The 19,789-nt window shown below is 31.0% G+C and overlaps 2 protein-coding genes across 5 annotated transcripts; both read left to right on the top strand.

Annotated features, from left to right (window-relative positions):
* Positions 1-8,012: 8,012 nt before the first annotated feature.
* LOC124831395 (F-box protein SKIP22-like) lies at positions 8,013-10,949 on the top strand. 4 transcript variants are annotated; one of them, XM_088097694.1, is made up of 2 exons: positions 8,013-9,576; positions 10,727-10,949. In XM_088097694.1, the coding sequence occupies exon 1, from the start codon at positions 8,141-8,143 to the stop codon at positions 9,518-9,520; it is 1,380 nt and encodes a 459-aa protein (XP_087953820.1). In that variant the 5' UTR covers positions 8,013-8,140; the 3' UTR covers positions 9,521-9,576; positions 10,727-10,949. The 4 variants fall into 4 exon arrangements, with proteins under 4 accessions (XP_087953820.1, XP_087953819.1, XP_087953821.1 ...); XM_088097693.1 differs by having other exon boundaries at positions 10,662-10,949; XM_088097695.1 differs by lacking the exon at positions 10,727-10,949 and adding an exon at positions 9,814-9,996.
* A 1,546-nt stretch (positions 10,950-12,495) lies between these two features.
* TUA2 (tubulin alpha-2 chain) lies at positions 12,496-14,780 on the top strand. The gene is made up of 4 exons (XM_047305369.2): positions 12,496-12,704; positions 13,220-13,454; positions 13,550-13,920; positions 14,007-14,780. Exons 1-4 carry the CDS (start codon positions 12,612-12,614, stop codon positions 14,655-14,657), a joined length of 1,350 nt encoding a protein of 449 aa, XP_047161325.1. The 5' UTR covers positions 12,496-12,611; the 3' UTR covers positions 14,658-14,780.
* Positions 14,781-19,789: the final 5,009 nt, after the last annotated feature.

The raw sequence follows: 19,789 nt of genomic DNA, 5'->3' as shown, positions 1-19,789 counted from the left end.
AATTATTGATTTATTATACATTATTATATATCATTGCATCTTTTTTGTATGATGTTATTCAACCATTCATAACACATGATGGGATGTGCTCTCCAAAACAAAGACATAACAGTGGCCAAAGTAATATCAGAAAGGCATTATTGCATAATAATGAGATAAAAAAAATAGAGAAATTAACTAACAAATTGTATAAGCTCAAGCAACTAATTAGCAATGTAAATATGCTATGTTACTAACAAAAAAATGAGCTGATAAAATATGTTAATGGTAATTTAGTGCATCATAGGAAAGTCTTATGAGACATTTAATGTCTCTCTAAAGATAATATTATGAGGTTTTTATATATATTTAAATATAATTTTCTAATATATATATATATATATATATATATATATATATATATATATATATATATATATATATATATAACATTTTCAATAAGTTACCAGGGATAAAACTTATAAAACTATTAAATAAAATATTATAAAGTTGATAAAACAAAACATACAACTAAAATATATGTGTACGTGATATTAATACAATTATTCATTATATGACATAATATATACAAAATAACGGAAAGCTACATGAATTTTTTAACAAAAAAAAAACTTATATACAAAACAACTAAATAAATATATAAAACTATCTACCGCATTTTTGTCTTTCATCGACGTATCATCATGTCTCAATATTTGTTTACATCGTAAAGTGATCGTCACAAAATCACAACAAAACATAAAATAATTAAAAGATAAGCTAATGTACAAAATATGTGGCCTAATTTAATCAAAATACACCAATTTATAAACTAAATGTGTATAACATATAACAAGTCTTATTTTCACACAATCAGTTGATATTAGACTAAATAATCGAAATATATGCCTCTGACACAAGGATTCAACATATGTGTGTACTTCTAGTCAATGTCTGGCCTAATTTAATCAAAATACACCAATTTATAAACTAAATGTGTATAACATGCAACAAGTCTTGTTTTCACACAAACAGTTGATATTAGACTAAATAATCAAAATACATGTCTTTGACACAAGGATTCAACATATGTGTGTACTTCTAATGGTGTTTATGCTCTACAAAGTCATAAATAAGGAAGTTATCATTTTACCACTTACAAGGTTAGTCCCCTTCGCACCTAGGACCAATAGTTTAGTGGCTATGATCTCTTGCGACTATCACCATGTAACTCATTATACTCTATTTGAGCATGAATAGTTATCATAGTATCATGATACATTTTTTCGGACCCACCCACATCTCAATACACACACTAAAAAAGTATAACAAATTCTCATTTGATTGGTACTCATCATGCTTAGATAAACATCATAAATCAACCATCATATTAATATTTATAAAAAAAAATCACTTAAAACATAACAGGAGAGAACATATGAAGACTTGTCTTGTCTACCTATTGTAAAGTTAATGAGCATTTTGACTAACTTTGATACCTCTCAACAAGAATATTATCATTAAAGGTTTAATACCCTATTTGGTCCCCACTTTTGCTGGACAATGTCAATTTAATCACTATTTTTAAAAGTGTTTAGAAAATGTCCATAGTTAGTAAAATTTGCATCTAATTTATCCCTTCCGTTAAGTATAACCAAACGGAGTTAATGAGTTGATGATCTGGCACCAGTTCTTGGCAACATGTCAATATATTATTTTTTGCCTACTGACTTATAGAAGATACGGTGTTTTATTAGGATAGGGTTTTTTAATTTGGGAAAAATGTGATTTAGGGCTGATTAGGGGTTCTCTTCCTTCACGGCCAAACCCAGTTTTGGGTTCTTCTCCTTTCTTTGTTCATTCTTTCTCTCGGACAAAAGTCAATCCTGAGACTCTTCTTCTCTCACTAGAAGCGGATTAGGGGAGCACGAGCACCCACCTTCATCTTCTCTTCACTCAATTTCTACATCTTCTTTTGTTATCGGTTCGTGCCGCAAGGGGAGAAGGCTTCATTTATCTTCTCTTTCTTTGTTCTGGGTGGGGGGTTTTTGTACGTTGGGGATGTGAGTTCGGGTGGCTAGGATGCGAACTCCTTTCTCGTGACGTAGTGAGTCTTGCAGCAACAACGCCTCTGCGATGGCTCGATTCTTGACGTATTTGTGGTGCTAGAGTCATTGTTTAATGGCGTCGTCGTGAAGAGCGGACGAGCGTTCGCGATGTGGTGGTCTCCGTTCTCTGGTGTTTCTGCGGCAATAGGGCTTGCGTGGGGATGCATCGCGGTTTTGAGGATTCATACGGTCATTTCTAGTTTGCGATTTGGGGTTGTTCCTATGGTTCTATTATTCTTTGCAGGATGGCGGCCCAAGGTTGAGGGTTTTGATCTTGTAATCTGGGGGTTTGATTTTAAAGTTTATGTATTTGGGGAATGGAATGTGTTGGTGTTTTTCGTTTTGGGTTGCTGGGAATTTTCAGTAGATGATGAGAAGCAGTAACCAAGGGAAAAAATGTATTTTTTTTCATTTTTGGTAACTTTACCACCAGAACAAGTTTTTTATGTGAAAAATCAAGTTTTTTTACCATTCCCTGATGAGATAAGCGTGTAATTTATGGGTGTAACCGTTTTTAATTTGTTTTGGTTTTATCAAAATGATATTACATTGGATCTATTAGCTCCGCGATAATGTATGAAAATTCCCTATTTTGTCCATATTTTTTTTGTGTGAATTTTGACTTAAAATTTGGTTGCAGGAATTCCGATGGGGCGATTCTCCGGTGTTGGTCGGCGAGACCAGGAAATCAGCGTCGCCAGAGAAGGAGGACCGATACCTTGTGCCCTAACTCAATTTTTTCCCAAATTCTAAAACTCAATATGTAAAATCCACCTCAACCTCTCATTGCTTACCACGTCGCCACGCAGATAACTTAAACTTGACACGTTACCAATTCATATTGTCATATCATCAATCCATTAACACCGTTAGTGTTTTTTAACGAAAGGGACAACATTGACAAAAAATTTACTAAGTAAGGACCAACTAAACACTTTTTTAAAATCAATGACCAAATTGACACAACCGAGCACAACTAGGGACAAAATAGGTTATTAAGCCATCATTAAACGACTACCAAGTCAGTAGCTCTTTGATTTTAACTTGATTGATCGAGCATATCTTTTAAAAAAGTGTAAACAATAATATGTGATTATATTATTTCTGTATACATATATAAAGAATATTTATTTATTTGATGTCTATATTTATTTATTAAATTTATTTTTTAGATAATTTTTTAAAATTAAAATAATTATTTTACCAAATTTAACTTTTAAGTGAATGTGTTATTTAAATTTAACTGTACCTGTAGTTTGTTTGTTTTTTATTTTTTAATTATAAAACCTACAAATAAATAAAATATTTTCAATAAAGTTATGTAAACTATTTATATTTAATCTTATAATAGTACTAATAATAATAAAAATAATAAATAAGTTTATTTTTTTATAAGAGATATATATAAATTATAAGGTTTAATTTAAGTTGCCGTTAATTGCTAAGTTATATTTAGCTTAATTTTTAAGCAAATAATACTGCAAGATATTCTAAAAATAATAACAATTCATTTTACATAATAATATATATCAAATATAATAATAAATAATACTTAAGATATATAGTCAGATAAATAAGTAAAAAAGAATGTGAAATAATATTTTTAATCTTATGTACGAATTAGCGATATTTAATGTGTTAGTAAGAAATTGATGTAGTCTCAACCTAAAAGAAATAGGATTAAATCATCCGTATATATTATTTGCATTGATAAATTTTATGCGTTTTGTTGTCATTCCATGTAAGTCACTTCTCCTCGTCCTCTTTGAAATTCTTAGCGAAGAAGATCTCAAAAGATTGAAAAAACAAAAAAACTCATTAAAGAAACACATCCTTGTTTTCTTCTTGTTGGAATTTAGATTTTATGTTGGAAACTTTGTGGACACTAATTTTAATGCGCTATAATTAAAACTAAATTAATATTATTAATACTAATAAATTCACTAAAAGATTTGGACTGACCGTTGTTTATTGCGTTTGTCTTGTTAAATAATTATGTTTTGGTTGAAATATATTAATTTCTTTGAATTTGAATTTTTTATGGCTTAAATCATTCGTTTGTAAAAAATAATTTTAAAATATATTATTGTTTGGATTAAGATTGACAAATCAAATCATTTTACCTCATTTACCTCCAAATACACTCAAATAAATAATAAAAAATTTACCTTCAAATTATCTCAAATTCATTCAATCACTCTTTCACAAATTCATTCAAGTGAATAAAATGTAAATAATTAGGTAATTTAAAATATTTATATTAATTTTCTTTTGTCTTCAATTTTATAACTTATTTCTAAGACAAGTATGTGATGACTTATATTGTTTTTTATCATTATATTTATGTAATTGTTATTTGATTCTATTGTTTAATATTTATACATTTACAATTTATTTTTTAATATTTAGTATTGTAGCATATGATTTGACATAAAATACTTTATAATACATGATCTTTTTTTGTTTAAATACTTATTTCGTTCCCATATTAATAGATGAATTTTTGTTTTGTACCCGGTTTTAAAAATAAAGACAATAAGTCCTTATGTTATAAAAATTGTATGATTAAGTTTTTGTCCGTTAAGTTGTTAAGTTCAAAGTAACAACGTTAATTCTATGGTGATGTGGCATAATTTGTATTTTCTCTCTCCTTTGCTCCAGCTTTTTCTCTCTCTCCTGGCGAGCTTTTTATCTTCTCTCACCTCTGTGTATTCATTTGCATATTATCGTCTTCTTTTTCTAATTTCCTTTTCTTCTAAATTTCAAATTCACCAAACAAAACTATTTTATTTTATATTCATTAAGACTATTATTAAATTCATTTATTGCTTTTTTTATTGCACCCATCAAAATTATATATCCTTTCCTGGATCCTATAGTTTTATTGAAGCTTCTGTTCAAACTTCCGTTTATAAATATTTTTTGAAATAATAATGTTAAATTGATTGAAATTCATTAAACATTAACATATTTTATTACATTTGACAACAAAGGAACATTTAATAGTAGTAGAAAGACTTTTATGGTAAATTATACATTTATATTAAATTATGTTTAATGTTATATCTACGTTAAAACAAATTTTCAGAGTTAATTTGTCTGGTTATAGCACAATTTATTGCAGGAATTGTGAAACTGTTTTTTTTTATCATATATAAACTATATTTGATATGTTGAAATTGAATTTACTTAATTTCAAAACAAATTTGTGAGCATTAACGGCCCTTGTATTTTACTTCAATTTAATAAAATTTAAATAAAAGCATTCTTGTCGCTCTGTGTCTGATTTTGGTAAAGAAAATATTTATGATGCATCGATTAGTAGTTGTCTTTTTACTTTTATATGTTTAATTTAATTTATAAATTTTAAATAAGTTATATTTTTCATTGTTGATAATTTTTTCTGAAGATAATGAAAAAGTTTCAAACTGACCAAAGACTTAGAATATATCAAACCCTCTTATGTTACAAATTTTATTTTAATGATTGATTCAGAGATAGGAAAAATAAATACATTACAGTCAACTTAGAAGAAGATGTTATGTTTTATTCCACTGCAATCATTCAAACAAGTAGTTCAAATGCTCACAAGCTCCTTGGAGACAGTGAAACAAGCTTCCTCGAAAGAAAAAATGGTCAGGAGAGAGAAAAAGCTGCAGCAAAGGAGAGAAGATAAAAATTATGTCACATCACCATGAAATTAACGCTCTTACTCTGAACTTAACATATAGGACTTAGTCATACAATTTTCATAACATAAGGACTTAATGTCTTCATTTTTAAAACCGGGTACAAAACAAAAATTCACCTCTTAACATGAACACGAAATAAGTATTTAAACCATGTTTTTTATATATAAAAAAATAATAATTAATACTTCAAACAGTAAATAGACAATTATAAGTATACTTTTTATTTAATGAGGATTGTTATTATTTGGTTATTGAACAAAAATTTATGGATAAGTGATAAAATTTTAACCATGATTTGATGGTTAATTTTGTATTATGATCTATAAATGAAAGTAAGTATTATGAAACAAACATTCCATAAAAAATACCAATGATATTATAAATAAAAACAGAATATAAATAATAATCAACATACAAAACTATTGAGATTTAATTATAATATGTGAATATGATCCAAATAGGTGTAGGTTGGACGATTCCATAATAAAAAGAATTTAAAGAGTTTTATTGTGTTGTACTTTTTAATATGCTTATTAAGTTAGATATGAACATAAACTTTGGATCTTGGGAGTTTGAATGAGTGTATAAGTCACATTAGACATCGAATTTATGTGTATAATTTGTAAATATATTGACCATGTTCGTGGGTGAATTGACTTTGAAATTGTGTTTATATGTTATAAAATAACCATTTTCGTGAACCGTTTATTTTTGTGTTTTTTTTTGGTAAAATGTTTGACTTTGATATATTTATTTAATGTAAATGTTAATACTGTATTTACTTTAACTTATTTCAATCTGATTGATAATGAGAAACTCACACATAGAGAAAGTGAAATATTAAAATTAATTGATGCACTATTTGTATGTATTTTTTTTAAAGTTTTTCTTATGTGGACCTACATGATGGTGGACTAAAAGAGAATGGACTATTTGGCATTATCAATCATATATTGAAAATCTATAATTTAACTCTCGTATTAACAAATTGATGTGATTGTTATATTATTCCATTATTTTATTTTCTTATTTTTGTATATTAGGAAATATTAAATTATATGATTAGTATAAAATGGTATTGTGAACAATGTGAAACTATGAAGGCCCGTTTATAGTTATAGACGATTATGTGAAAATATATATATAAAAAAATATAACAATCTTATTATATAACTAATTTTTAATGAAAACAATAAAAGTCATTTACTATTTGAAAATAACAATAATATCAATTTTACATTAACCATAAAATTTACATATTTTCTGTTGTTTTAATCACAAATAAATAAATGACAAGATACAATGACATAGACCCTTTTTTTTAATAGAAGTTCACGTTTAACTTACGAGAGCTTAAACTTAATTAAATATTTGAAAATAATAGTCTATTTTTTTATTTCTAAAAATTCATCATGTTTTTTTTTAAGTTAGAAAAAACCTACATGAACGGGTTTATTTTAAATTTAAAGATTAAATTCATCAATATAATTTATAAATATTTTGATATTGAAAACGTATGACTAAAAGCACATTTTTTTTTTCTAATTTTAATTTCAAACGAGTAAAAGATACATCCTCTCCTTATGTTGTAAGTATTAAATATATAACATATAGTATATAATTTTTTCCAATCATCGTCATTTTATACATAGAAGAACATCACATGATAAATATGGTCAAATTAATGAAGACGATCATGCGAGGGTTGATGAAACTGACTTGTCTTTACGGATATGTTATAAAGATCTTACTGTCACTGGAACACACAAGCTTAGTTGAAGAAATTGATTCAAAAGGCAAAATTGGTGGTTGATTAATGTTCAACTTCCTCATGAATTTTAATTAAAATTTACTTTGTATTTAAATGCCTCATTTTCAGGAAGAAAAAAAATATAATCATATGAAATAAGACACTTTAATTAAAAAAAATCAACCGATTAAAAATCAAACGAACTAACATTATTAAGGATGAAATGCGGGTTTTGTTAGTATAAGAATTTAAATATATTAAATATATATCTTTAAAAGTTACATTATTTTTGTTCCTTTAAAATTTAAATATGTTTTTTAAAACTATATGTTTAAATTTTTGAAAAAACTAATATTCTAAAATTTATTGCGAAGGGAAACATATTTGACCAATTGTAATTTAATAATTTACTTAAAAACAAATATTATTATATAATAAAATTGTTTTATTTCGTGTTTGTTAAGTTTCCAGGCTCACACATGCAAAGCAAGGGGATAGCTATAATCGATCCGTCAACGAATTGAAGTACTGCGAGACACAAAACGTTTATCAGTCTTCCCATCAAACAAGAACTGAGGCAGAAAGGAGAAGCCGACACAGAATCAAATACGATGAAACTGAGACTCAGATCCTTGGAATCTAAAGAAACCCTAAAAATCGAAGTCCCTAATTCATGTTCTCTGCAGCAACTCATTGATACCGTTTCTCACACCATCTCTTCTTCTTCCTCTTCTCTGCACCTTTCCCTCAACAGAAAGGACGAAATTCGCGCCTCTTCGCCGAACGACTCTCTTCACTCCCTTGGCGTCGCCGCCGGGGACCTCGTCTTCTACTCTCTCAACCCCACCGCCTTCTCCCACGAAACCCTCCCCCACAAGCCAGAGACTGCTTCCCGCGACCGACCCACCATCCAAAACTCCCCAGAAACCCTCGCCTGCGACGCCCCCTCGAACCCCACCGTGGAAAAGCATCCGACTTTGGATTCAGCGGAGGTGGAAACCGTCGAAATGATTGATGGATCTGACGAGGCGGTGGTGGTGGGCACCAATTCAGAACCTTTCTTTGTGAGAAGGGTTCTAAAAGAAGCCCTGGGAAACAACGTTAGTGATTTCAAGTTGTTGGTGTTTACGGTCCACGGTGTGATTCTTGAGTCTGGGTTTGTTCGAATCGACAAGGACTCCGGTATGGCGGTTAGTTGTTTTCACCTTCTTGATGATTCTCCTTCGGCGTTTTCTTCTGTGATATCGTTGAGGTATGCCCTGCCTGAAATTCTGGTTAATGGTGCTTCGTATAGTGTGAATTTGAAATTTCAGACATTGGGGCATTTTGTGAATGTTTGTGGTTCGTTGTCTGATGATACTGGGTCGAGGTTGCACTATGTTTGTCTGGATAGACGTAAATATGTTAGGCCATTAGAGTTGATGCTGGCAAATTCTGAATCTAAGGGCAGTGTTAATGACGGGGAAGAGATTATCTTTGGGAACGAAGTTTTCGAAATGTGGAAGATGGTGAAAGATAGGCTTGCATTGCCACTGTTGATTGATCTTTGTGAAACGGCTGGATTGGATCTTCCACCTTGTTTCATGCGATTACCGATGGAGCTTAAGCTCTTGATTTTGGAGCGTCTTCCCGGTGTTGATTTGGCCAAAGTAGCTTGCACCTGTTCAGAGTTGCGATACTTGTCCACCAGCAATGAGTTGTGGAAGAAGAAGTATTTGGAGGAGTTTGGGCAAGGAGAGACTAGAGGGTGGCTTTTCAAAGATTTGTTTGCAGTGTCCTGGGAAACAAAAAAGAGGTCGCAAGGGGTTCCTTTTCGACGACATGGGATTTCAAGACACTTTTTTTTCCCACCCAACCCTTTTAGAATGCCTCCTGCTCCAATTTGGGGTGGAGAATATGGTGTGCAGCCAGTCTTTGGTGTTGCATTCCCTAGATACCAGCCAGGCCGGATTATCATTCCCCCGTGTACTCTGAGAGATTTCAACCTATAAGCTGCTGAGTTAAATTCTCCTCATCAACGATGTGTAGTGCTGGGACTCAAACCTTGGTATGGCTCAACTATTTTCTCCTTAGTTGTTTGGAAAATAAGTTGCTAAGTTAGTGCATCATGAGTGTCTGGTTTTTGAATAAATAATGTTTGTAACTATTGATTTGTCGGTCTTTTTTCCTGGTTAGAAATCATAGTTCTTTGTCGATTTGATTTGTGTAGTTATTTGTTTTGAATAAACGATAGTATTCCAAATGTGGTCTGACATAGTTGTTCTTTTCAATTTTTGTGCTTTAGTTTTGGTTCATGTTTTCCCCTTTATGCCAAGGCAAAGCCTAACGCTGTTTCAACATATGTATAAAGCTGTCTCGGATCATTTTCTCCAAAAATGTATGGACCTCATGCTTTTTTGCTGTGTACATATTACTGTAGTACAACAGTCAAGTGTATAACATTATTAATATAAAAGGATTTGAATCTTCTGATGTTTCTTACTAAAATAGCCAATTAACCATATGGCGATGGTATGTTGGGAAATTAGAAAAAGTTCTGATTGCTCAAGATTCCTCCGGGCAGACAACATTGGTGTGATGCCAGGGGTAGTTATTTACGGTAACGATACACCTTTGTGGTTCTATCCTGTATTTCATATATGAAGAACATTGTTTTGAACTTAAACATGTTTTGATAAATGGTGAACCCAAACTTATTAGAAGTGAGTCAAATTTAGTTTTAGTTCGTAGTATGCATGCTTGCAGTGTAATGTGTGTACCGTTTAACTTGATAGACAGATGTAATAAATAGATAGTAGGATGACGGACCATGAACTACGTGATGACATTGTATCTTGATTCTTGCAAATGGGAATATCACGGGCCAAAATAGAGCACTGTGTATTGTGTTACCTCTTTTTTTGTGGGTGGGGATTTACTTTGTATTGGTAACTGCTAAACTACTCATTGCATACTCAAATAAGGGACGTCTGACATTCTGAGTTGACAACTGATTTATGTTTTTCTTTTTGTTGGCTATTCTGCTACTATTTTTGTCATGCATTAGGCTATCAGTTGAATCATGAAGTAGTTGTTTACCATTAGTGTCAAGAAGTAATGGGATCTCCATTGTTTGTTATTTTATATTCATAGCTGGCTCGGTTTGAGCATGACGACTTATAGTTCGGTACTTTTGCTGAACCAAGTGTCAAAATTAGATCCATACATATTTTGCAGTTACGCAAGCAATGAAGATACTGAAACAGGGAGCTGCTGTATTTGCCATGGACACTGGAGACTGAAGTGAAATGCAACCTCCATAAAGGAAGTGAAATAAACTGTTTTTGTATATAGTTTTTTGTTGAACTGCTTATTGATGTTATGACAATGGATCTTTCCAGTATCATTGAACGAAATGTGATGTTCAAAGTTTGAGTGTTACGTTATAAATGGCCTCCACAAAACGACTTAGTGTAGGAAAATACAAAGAACAAAGAATAGGAATATGGCTAAAGGGGAGTGATTTCAGGGACGGAATTTTTTGCAGAATGATGGGAATGGAAATTTTGTTTTTAAGTTGTAGTGTTATTATTGCATATCAGGAATAACTTGGACACTATAGTTTCTGGTTTTACTATATTGGGCCGCTTTGTTTGATAAGAAGGTGGGAAGGGAGAAGAAATGATAGGGAAATTAAACACATAGAGGTTGGGGTGCAGATTCTACAGGCCGAACCCACTTGTATTTACGTGGGTTTAGTTTTTTAACCCATTCAATTAGAAGTATTTTTTCTTCCTGCACCCCATATTATGACGAACTGAACCCCTGTTATGATTAACTACATTACCATTATGACTAATTGCAGCCATACAAAAAAGACTAAAATACCCTTTATTGTTGCACCACACTGTGACATTGCTGCTGAGGAAGAATAGAGAGGAAACGCATCGTAGAAAAAAAAAATTGCTGTTCTAGAAAGCTTATTTCATAATGTATTTAAAAAAGATTCTTAGAAAGCTTTGGAACTTAATCTCAAAATTCTGTTCATGTATTTTGAAAATTTTGTTCCAAACGTTCCAAAACTTTTGTTTTAAGAAGGGTAAATGGTAATTTTAAAAATAATGGGATGTCACTATAAATTATTGGGGTGAAGGAAGAAAAAACTCAATTAGAATTGGGTTCAACAAGTTTAATAAATTCAATTCAATTCTGTAATAAGGAAATAAATATGTTTTGTTATATTAATATTATATATATATATATATTATAAATATAATTTTTTATAGTATATTATTTCATCTACACCATTATATAAAGATATATCCTGAAAATAGTTAATATAAGAGAAAGAAGATTTTTATTTAATATTCACTCTTGTATATAAAGAACTCCAGTCCTAAAGTAGTAATTACAATAGATCTTCAGAATATTTTAACAACAACTTTTTAATATTGTATTTAAAATCTAATTAATAATCTTCCCTTCAAGGGTCAATGAATATTTATCATTCTCACCTTGTATGTGAGACTATGAAATCATTCAAATGAAAGATCTTTTGTAAATGAATTTGTTAACTGAAGTTCAAATAGAATGTAGGGGTTAATTAAATAAAAGAAAGCACGTGCACAAACATAAAATGTAATGTATAACTTTAGTTTCTCATAATTTTTCTTTAACTAAATAAGTTATAACTTTAGTCCATTGAAAAATGGAATAGCAGGGACATGCCCCAATCTTACCGTTGTTCTCTATTAAACTCATTCAAGTAAAAACGGCAATTTTGGACTGGCCTCGGGCGGCAAAAAAGAATTTAAATTTCAAAAAATGAAAAGGATTGGAACTAACTACTGTGGTTACGAAGTTGGGTTACATGGGATGCAGACAGCTCAACTCTTGCTAGCGCACCGTGAACCAACCATGGTTAGAGACAATGACAGCTTAGCAGCCCCACCTATCTCCCTATAAATGGAATATGAATCCCCAAACTTCCCTTGCATCTAGATTCAAAGAAGGCGTCTTCATAAACGCCTTTCTTCTCCGTTTCTTCTTCCTCTCTACGTTCCTATTTTCCCGTTTCAAATTCGCTTTTTTTAATCTGCGAAAATGAGAGAGTGCATCTCAATTCACATTGGTCAGGCCGGTATCCAGGTCGGAAATGCTTGCTGGGAGCTCTACTGTCTCGAGCACGGCATCGGGGTAAGTCATCCATCTCAACATGCTTACGCTCTTGATACGAATATCCGTTTCTCAGATCTAAGGAAATTCTAGCATTTTCTTTTTTTCTTCCATATTTCCGTTATTTATTTCTCTTTGATCCGTACTTTATTTAAACTTCGTTTTTATTATTTTGCCAGATCTCTTTTGTTTTTGTGTTACAATAGTTTATTTTGCCAGATCCGTTTTGCAATTGCATTCTCTAATTAGGCCGCAGATCTATATTACTAGTAATATGACCTTTTAAAGCATGTTATTTCAAATCATAATGGGATCTCACTCTCGATTGTCAGATCTACACTTGAAGCTTGCAAGCCATTCTGATTAGATAGTTCTTTTAGCCGTTAGATGTAGTGTTCGTGTTTCTGGTTTCAACCGTTAGCTCCTGTTATTGACAGTTTTTAACTATTGTATGAAATCTCCTTAATTGTGGAATTATGAAGAGTAAATATTGTTAAAGGTAATACAGAGAGCTGATATTCATGATTTTTATGCAGCCCGATGGTCAAATGCCAAGTGACAAAACAGTTGGTGGTGGTGACGATGCTTTCAACACTTTCTTCAGCGAAACAGGTGCTGGAAAGCATGTTCCACGTGCCGTCTTTGTGGATCTTGAGCCCACTGTGATTGATGAGGTTAGGACTGGAGCTTACCGCCAGCTTTTCCACCCAGAGCAGCTCATTAGCGGCAAAGAAGATGCCGCCAACAACTTTGCCCGTGGCCATTATACCAGTGAGTCCCAACTATGTTAACTTTTGTAATATTGTTTAAGGGTATTATAATTTTTTACACTTATTGTTATATTTGTTGTTTGTACTCTATTTTAGTTGGGAAAGAGATCGTTGATCTGTGCTTGGACCGCATCCGAAAGCTTGCTGACAACTGCACTGGTCTCCAGGGTTTCCTGGTTTTCAATGCTGTTGGTGGAGGAACTGGTTCTGGTCTTGGTTCTCTTCTGTTGGAGCGTCTCTCTGTCGATTATGGCAAGAAATCCAAACTTGGATTCACTGTCTACCCCTCTCCTCAGGTCTCCACCTCTGTTGTTGAGCCATACAACAGTGTCCTCTCCACTCACTCTCTCTTGGAGCACACTGATGTAGCAGTGCTTTTGGACAATGAGGCCATTTATGACATCTGCAGGCGCTCCCTTGACATCGAGCGGCCCACATACACTAATCTCAACCGTCTTGTTTCTCAGGTAATAATTTGCATATTAATGAGATTAATTGTGATTATTACTAAATCTGTGGATTGATTGAATTTTTTTTTTCTCTGTTGGATTAGGTGATTTCTTCTCTGACTGCTTCCCTGAGATTTGATGGTGCCCTGAATGTGGATGTGACTGAATTCCAGACCAACTTGGTCCCATATCCCAGAATCCACTTCATGCTTTCCTCCTATGCCCCAGTTATCTCTGCCGAGAAGGCTTACCATGAACAGCTTTCAGTGGCTGAAATTACCAACAGTGCTTTTGAGCCATCTTCCATGATGGCTAAGTGTGATCCTCGCCATGGAAAATACATGGCCTGTTGCCTGATGTACCGTGGTGATGTTGTGCCTAAAGATGTGAACGCCGCTGTTGCGACCATCAAGACGAAGAGGACCATTCAGTTTGTGGATTGGTGTCCTACTGGTTTCAAGTGTGGTATCAATTACCAGCCACCTACCGTTGTCCCTGGAGGTGACCTTGCTAAGGTGCAGAGAGCAGTATGCATGATTTCGAACTCCACCAGTGTGGCGGAGGTATTTGGTCGCATTGACCACAAGTTTGATCTCATGTATGCCAAACGTGCCTTTGTTCACTGGTACGTGGGTGAGGGTATGGAAGAAGGTGAGTTTTCAGAAGCTCGTGAGGACCTCGCTGCTCTCGAGAAGGATTACGAGGAAGTGGGTGCTGAGTCCGGTGAGGGCGTCGAGGAGGAAGAGGAGTACTAGAATCTACTTCAGATTCTTTTACGTATTTTCTCGTGTTGGTTTTCAGTTGTTTTATTTGGATGCATTCCTTTTATGCTTCGACTGTTCATGTTCCCTACTTAATGGCCATATATATTTTGTCCACTTTCTGAACCTTTTCTTGTGAATGCTAATTCCCACGAATTCAACTTTAAATATAGCTTTTCATTTTATTTACAATTGTAACATTTAAATGCGTATATCTAAAATTCTTAATTACAAAATTTATCATCACAGCATATTTTCGTCTATCCCAATTTGTGTAATAAAGGGAATGAAAAAGTAACATTGACCCTAACGAAACCAAATGCAGAACACAGCCACCACAATATTTACGTTTTACTTGTTTGTGTTTTAGTAAGTTGAAATAACTACAAAACAATAAAATTTTATGACCAAAATAAGTACATTTGTTTCTGGGGTAATTCGTCATGCTTTTAAATTATATTCTAAATCTATAAATATTGTATTTATATTTATAAATGACTCAAAAAAACATTGTATGATGATAGATAAGTGTTTAAATGGATCATAACTAATCAAATCAGCCTCTTATACAACCTACTTAATACAGATTCATTCCCTAACGAATATTCTTTGTAATATAGATCATAGAATAATGTGGGTTAAAAAGTATCATTGAAATGATGTATTTGCTTATAATATGAATGTTATTAGTAGAAATATATTTGCTCTAGTATACATATATTAATTGTATATATACATAATTAATTTATCTTTTATAGTTTACTATTGTGCTCGTTATTGTGTTGAAAATCTAACTATTATGATTGTTTGCATGATCGTATGTTTATACAAGACTAGAAGTTGAGTTAAAAAATAACTAGTCTTTTGATTTTAAAAATTTGGTTAAATAGGTCATTTTGTCTTAATATTTGGTTAATTTTTTTAATGTAATTTAATTATTATTTTTGGGTTTAATACATAATTTGGTTCCTATTTTTGGGTAGAGCGGTCAAAACAGATAACCCGACTCGACCTAGTCTGGCCCACCACAGGTTAGTCACTTAGTGAATCAACCTAACCCGACTCACTTATTAGCGAGCTGAAAAAAATTCGAACCCACCTCAATCCTCCACAGATTGGTGGGTTAAACGGGTTGGCTCACTGACTCATCTAATTATAAGTTTTTTTAAAATAAAAAATATATAATTTTTTTAATTCAAATCTAAATAATTTTTCCTCTAAAATGATGTTAAACTTCAAAGACAATTAAAAAAATATATACAATTCAAGCGTAATCCAAAAACAAGCACAAAAGACGAACAAATAAGTTTTTAATATTGATAAATTTTGTATCACTTGTCCATCTATAATATTAGAGTTTTGAATAGATAAATCTATAATATTTTTCTCTCTTGAAACATCTTTTTTTTTATCTCATCTACAATATAATAAAAAAATGTCAACTAATAATATTGAAACACAAAAATAATAAATAATTAAATTAAATTAGGTGGGTTGGTGAGTTCAACCCGGGTGAGCCGGGTTGAAAACTAACCCGCATAAAATAATTACATTTTTTTTGAACCCAACCCGGCTCAAATCCGTTGTGAGCCGGATTGACTTGCAGATTACAACCTATTTTGACATCACTACTTTTGGGCTTTTTTGTTCAAAGTTGTTCTACCTTTTAAAAAAGACCAGTAAGGCCCCATATTTCATTAAAAACTATTCAAAATGGTCCTTTTTGCTTACAGTGTTAAAAACTTAACGATACAATTGTCTTCGTGGCCAAAAATAAATGATGTGTACAATTTTGCAATACCCGACATGTTTTATATATTTTAAGGTGAACATTTCAAAAATAAAATTGAATGATGTGGAAAAAGTTTAACTGAGGGTTAAATAAAATTATATTTTTGGTTAGAATTCATTCACGATTTGGGGTTCAAGAATCTGGTGAAAGTGATCTTCAATTTGGGGTCATGATTCGTTGAAGGTGCAATTGGAAGAATCCCGCCTACCAACAACCCGTTTTAGCATTCATAATCTCTCTTTCTTGGTTCGTTTTTTCAATTCAGCCACTACAAAAGAAAGAAGGAAACCTACCACACCCACCTCCATCTTCTTTGCATGAGGCCAGTACAACACCACCTTCACCCACGACTGCACTTTTCTCACCTTGTCGTTAGCGTTGGAACCAGACGTGATCGTCGGCGTTGCTGCATCTTTTCCAAGGCACGTCGTTGGCCAGGAGCTCCACCAACATTATCACTGACCCTTTTTCTCAATTATTGTTCAACCTTCTTCCTTCTCTTTGAATGAGTTTTTCCTGATTGTGGGTGTTTGAGGCGAAGAAGACAACAATGAGGTGATGGTTGCCGAAATGTTGGGAGAGATGGGGTTTCTGATTTTTTGTGAATTGCAAATTGGCAATAAGGGTTTATGATTTTGCACATGATTTTGTGAACTGTGAATTGAGATTCTGATTTTGAAAATTGTAATTGGGGCTTCTGATTTTACACGTGATTTTGCACAAACTCTAACCCTTTTATTTTACCTATAACATTTCCACATACCTTGCCAACTTAATTCACCTCACCTTGCCACACAATCAAAAATTGTACTCATCATTCAATTTTCGTTACAGAGGCAATTGCACCATTATGTTTTTAACGCCGTAAACCAAAATGACAATTTTGAACCGTTTTCAATGAAATATGGGGTCTTACTGAACTTTTTTAAAAGGTATGATGACTTTGAACAAAAAGCCCAAAACTAAAGACCAAATAATGTATTAAACCTTTTTTTTTTCATTTCAATCTGTCATTTAGTTAAATTGAGTTAATGTGATCTCTTACATAAGATTTATATTGATTTTGTTTAAAATACGAAATCACGTCACTATAAATTCAACATGTTACCTTAAATTTACGACTTAGGATCTACTCCACCATATCTCTAACTTCACCTCAACCTAAAACATGACACATTCACTCTATACTTCTTCTCTCCACATTTGATCATGACTCTTTCTTCTCTTTCATGTCCGTCACAAACACTTCCAACCTTAACAAATTCAAATAGAACTACGTGTCATCCCTTCCTATGGTAAATCTAATAAAACAACCTTTTGGAGCTTTGTTTTGTTGCTTTGGTTCTACTAAAATTAATTTTCATTATTTCTATAGTTAATAATTAAAATTTTGTATAATTATGTTTGAAAGTATAGATGTAAATTTGACTATTATTGGTTGATATATGATTGCTTGGAAAGTTTAGTTGATATGATTTAATCACTCATGCAAATGCTAAGAAGTAAAGTGAACATTTTCCTTCACCATTTAAAGATGGACAAACTTATTTCTTTCTTTGGGATCTTGAAATTATATTGATATTGTTTATTCTAATGTCTTTATAATTTTGTTTACTTCAAAAGATGGATTTGAAAAAGAGTAAGTAAATCAATTTGATTTAAGAGAAAGTGAACGAATCAAGTTGATATAAGAGAATATATTATAATATTACTTGTTTTAAGAGATAGATAAGTGAAAATGAAGAGACTTAAAAGAAAAAGTTTATAAAAGTAAACGAATGATGTAATGGATATGATAAATATATTTTATAATGAATTAAAATGTAAAATTACAATTATAATTTAAATTAATATAAAATAAAATGTTATTATTTAAAAATAATTTAAAATTTTGGATGATTACTTTTTTTAATAAAAAATTAATAGGTTTAATTAATTTAAAATGCAATGTCATTGGTTGAAAATAAATTTAATTAAATATTATATTATAATAAAATAAATATTGCGATTAATTAAATACTATTGTGATTAATTAAATAGTGTTATTATTCCATGCACATTCCTGTTCGATAATGAATTCTATCAACCTACAAAATCAACACTTGTCAAATAAATATAACACACGCGCGCGCACATATATATATATATATATATATATATATATATATATATATATATATATATATATTTATTTATTGTATTTAGTTAATAAATAACATATATAATAATTATAAATTTAATTAAAAAGTAAAAATATATTGTATTAATGATAATATTAAACATTGTATCTATTCATTGTTTTAATTTAGACTTTAAAATTTGTCCATGATTGTACTAAAATATTCAGAAAATAATTAATTTACTCAATCAAATATTCAGAAAACTTAATTTTACTTTCATTAGTTATAGAACAAGACTAAACAATCAAATATTTTATTAAGATTTAAATAATTAATTCAGTTAAAATATATTTTTTAGCTAATTTAGTAGTTATTTTCTGTTACTTTTTTAAATAAAACTGTAATGGTGTTTAGATAAAACAGTATTATTTTGAATTTCTAAAAATGTAATAAAGTATTATTAAACTTTCCCTCTTTTTATTTTATAGAATAAACAATCAATCAAATACTTTGTAATAAAAAATAAAATAAAAAACAATTCAAAAGATATTTTCAACTCATGAGTTGAAAATAAATTAGAAATACATACATTTCCCAGTCACCACTACCACCACTATCACAACTTTTAATTTGTCACATGAGAAACCAAAAAAGAAAATAAATTTTGGAAATCAAAAGAATATTCCGCTTAGAGCATTACAATTAAGAGATTAAACACAAATATTTCATTTAATATACATATTGTATTTATAGTTCTCTAGTGTTTTTCAAAGTATCATTAAGACTATTTTGCAAAATAAAAATATTTACATTAAGATAAGTACATCAAAATATAAATATATACGAAAGGTGAAACAAAACTTCAAAGTGATAAGTGATACTCTTACGGTTGACCACCACTTACATCTACATCGTCCTCTGTTTATATACAACATATGATTATGGCAGGTAAATAAACTACAAACTAAGCAAAAAAATAAGATAAGTTATTATAATTATAATAATTTATATTAATTAAAATCTATCCTGGGTTCAATTTCCATATATATATATATATATATATATATATATATATATTTTAAATATTTAATAAAGTTATATATTTAAAAAGTGCACAATTTTTTATTGTATGACTGGGTAATCATATTATTATAGAAGGACGAACGATTTCAAATACGAAAATACTGAATTCAGACAAGATGTGACGAACAAAC

This window comes from Vigna umbellata, chromosome 8 (assembly GCF_029865625.1).
Source record: "Vigna umbellata cultivar VRB3 chromosome 8, Vumbellata_1.0, whole genome shotgun sequence".
NCBI lineage: Eukaryota > Viridiplantae > Streptophyta > Magnoliopsida > Fabales > Fabaceae > Vigna > Vigna umbellata.
Note: the sequence above shows the minus strand (reverse complement) of the source record. Positions and strands in the feature narration are given on the sequence as shown.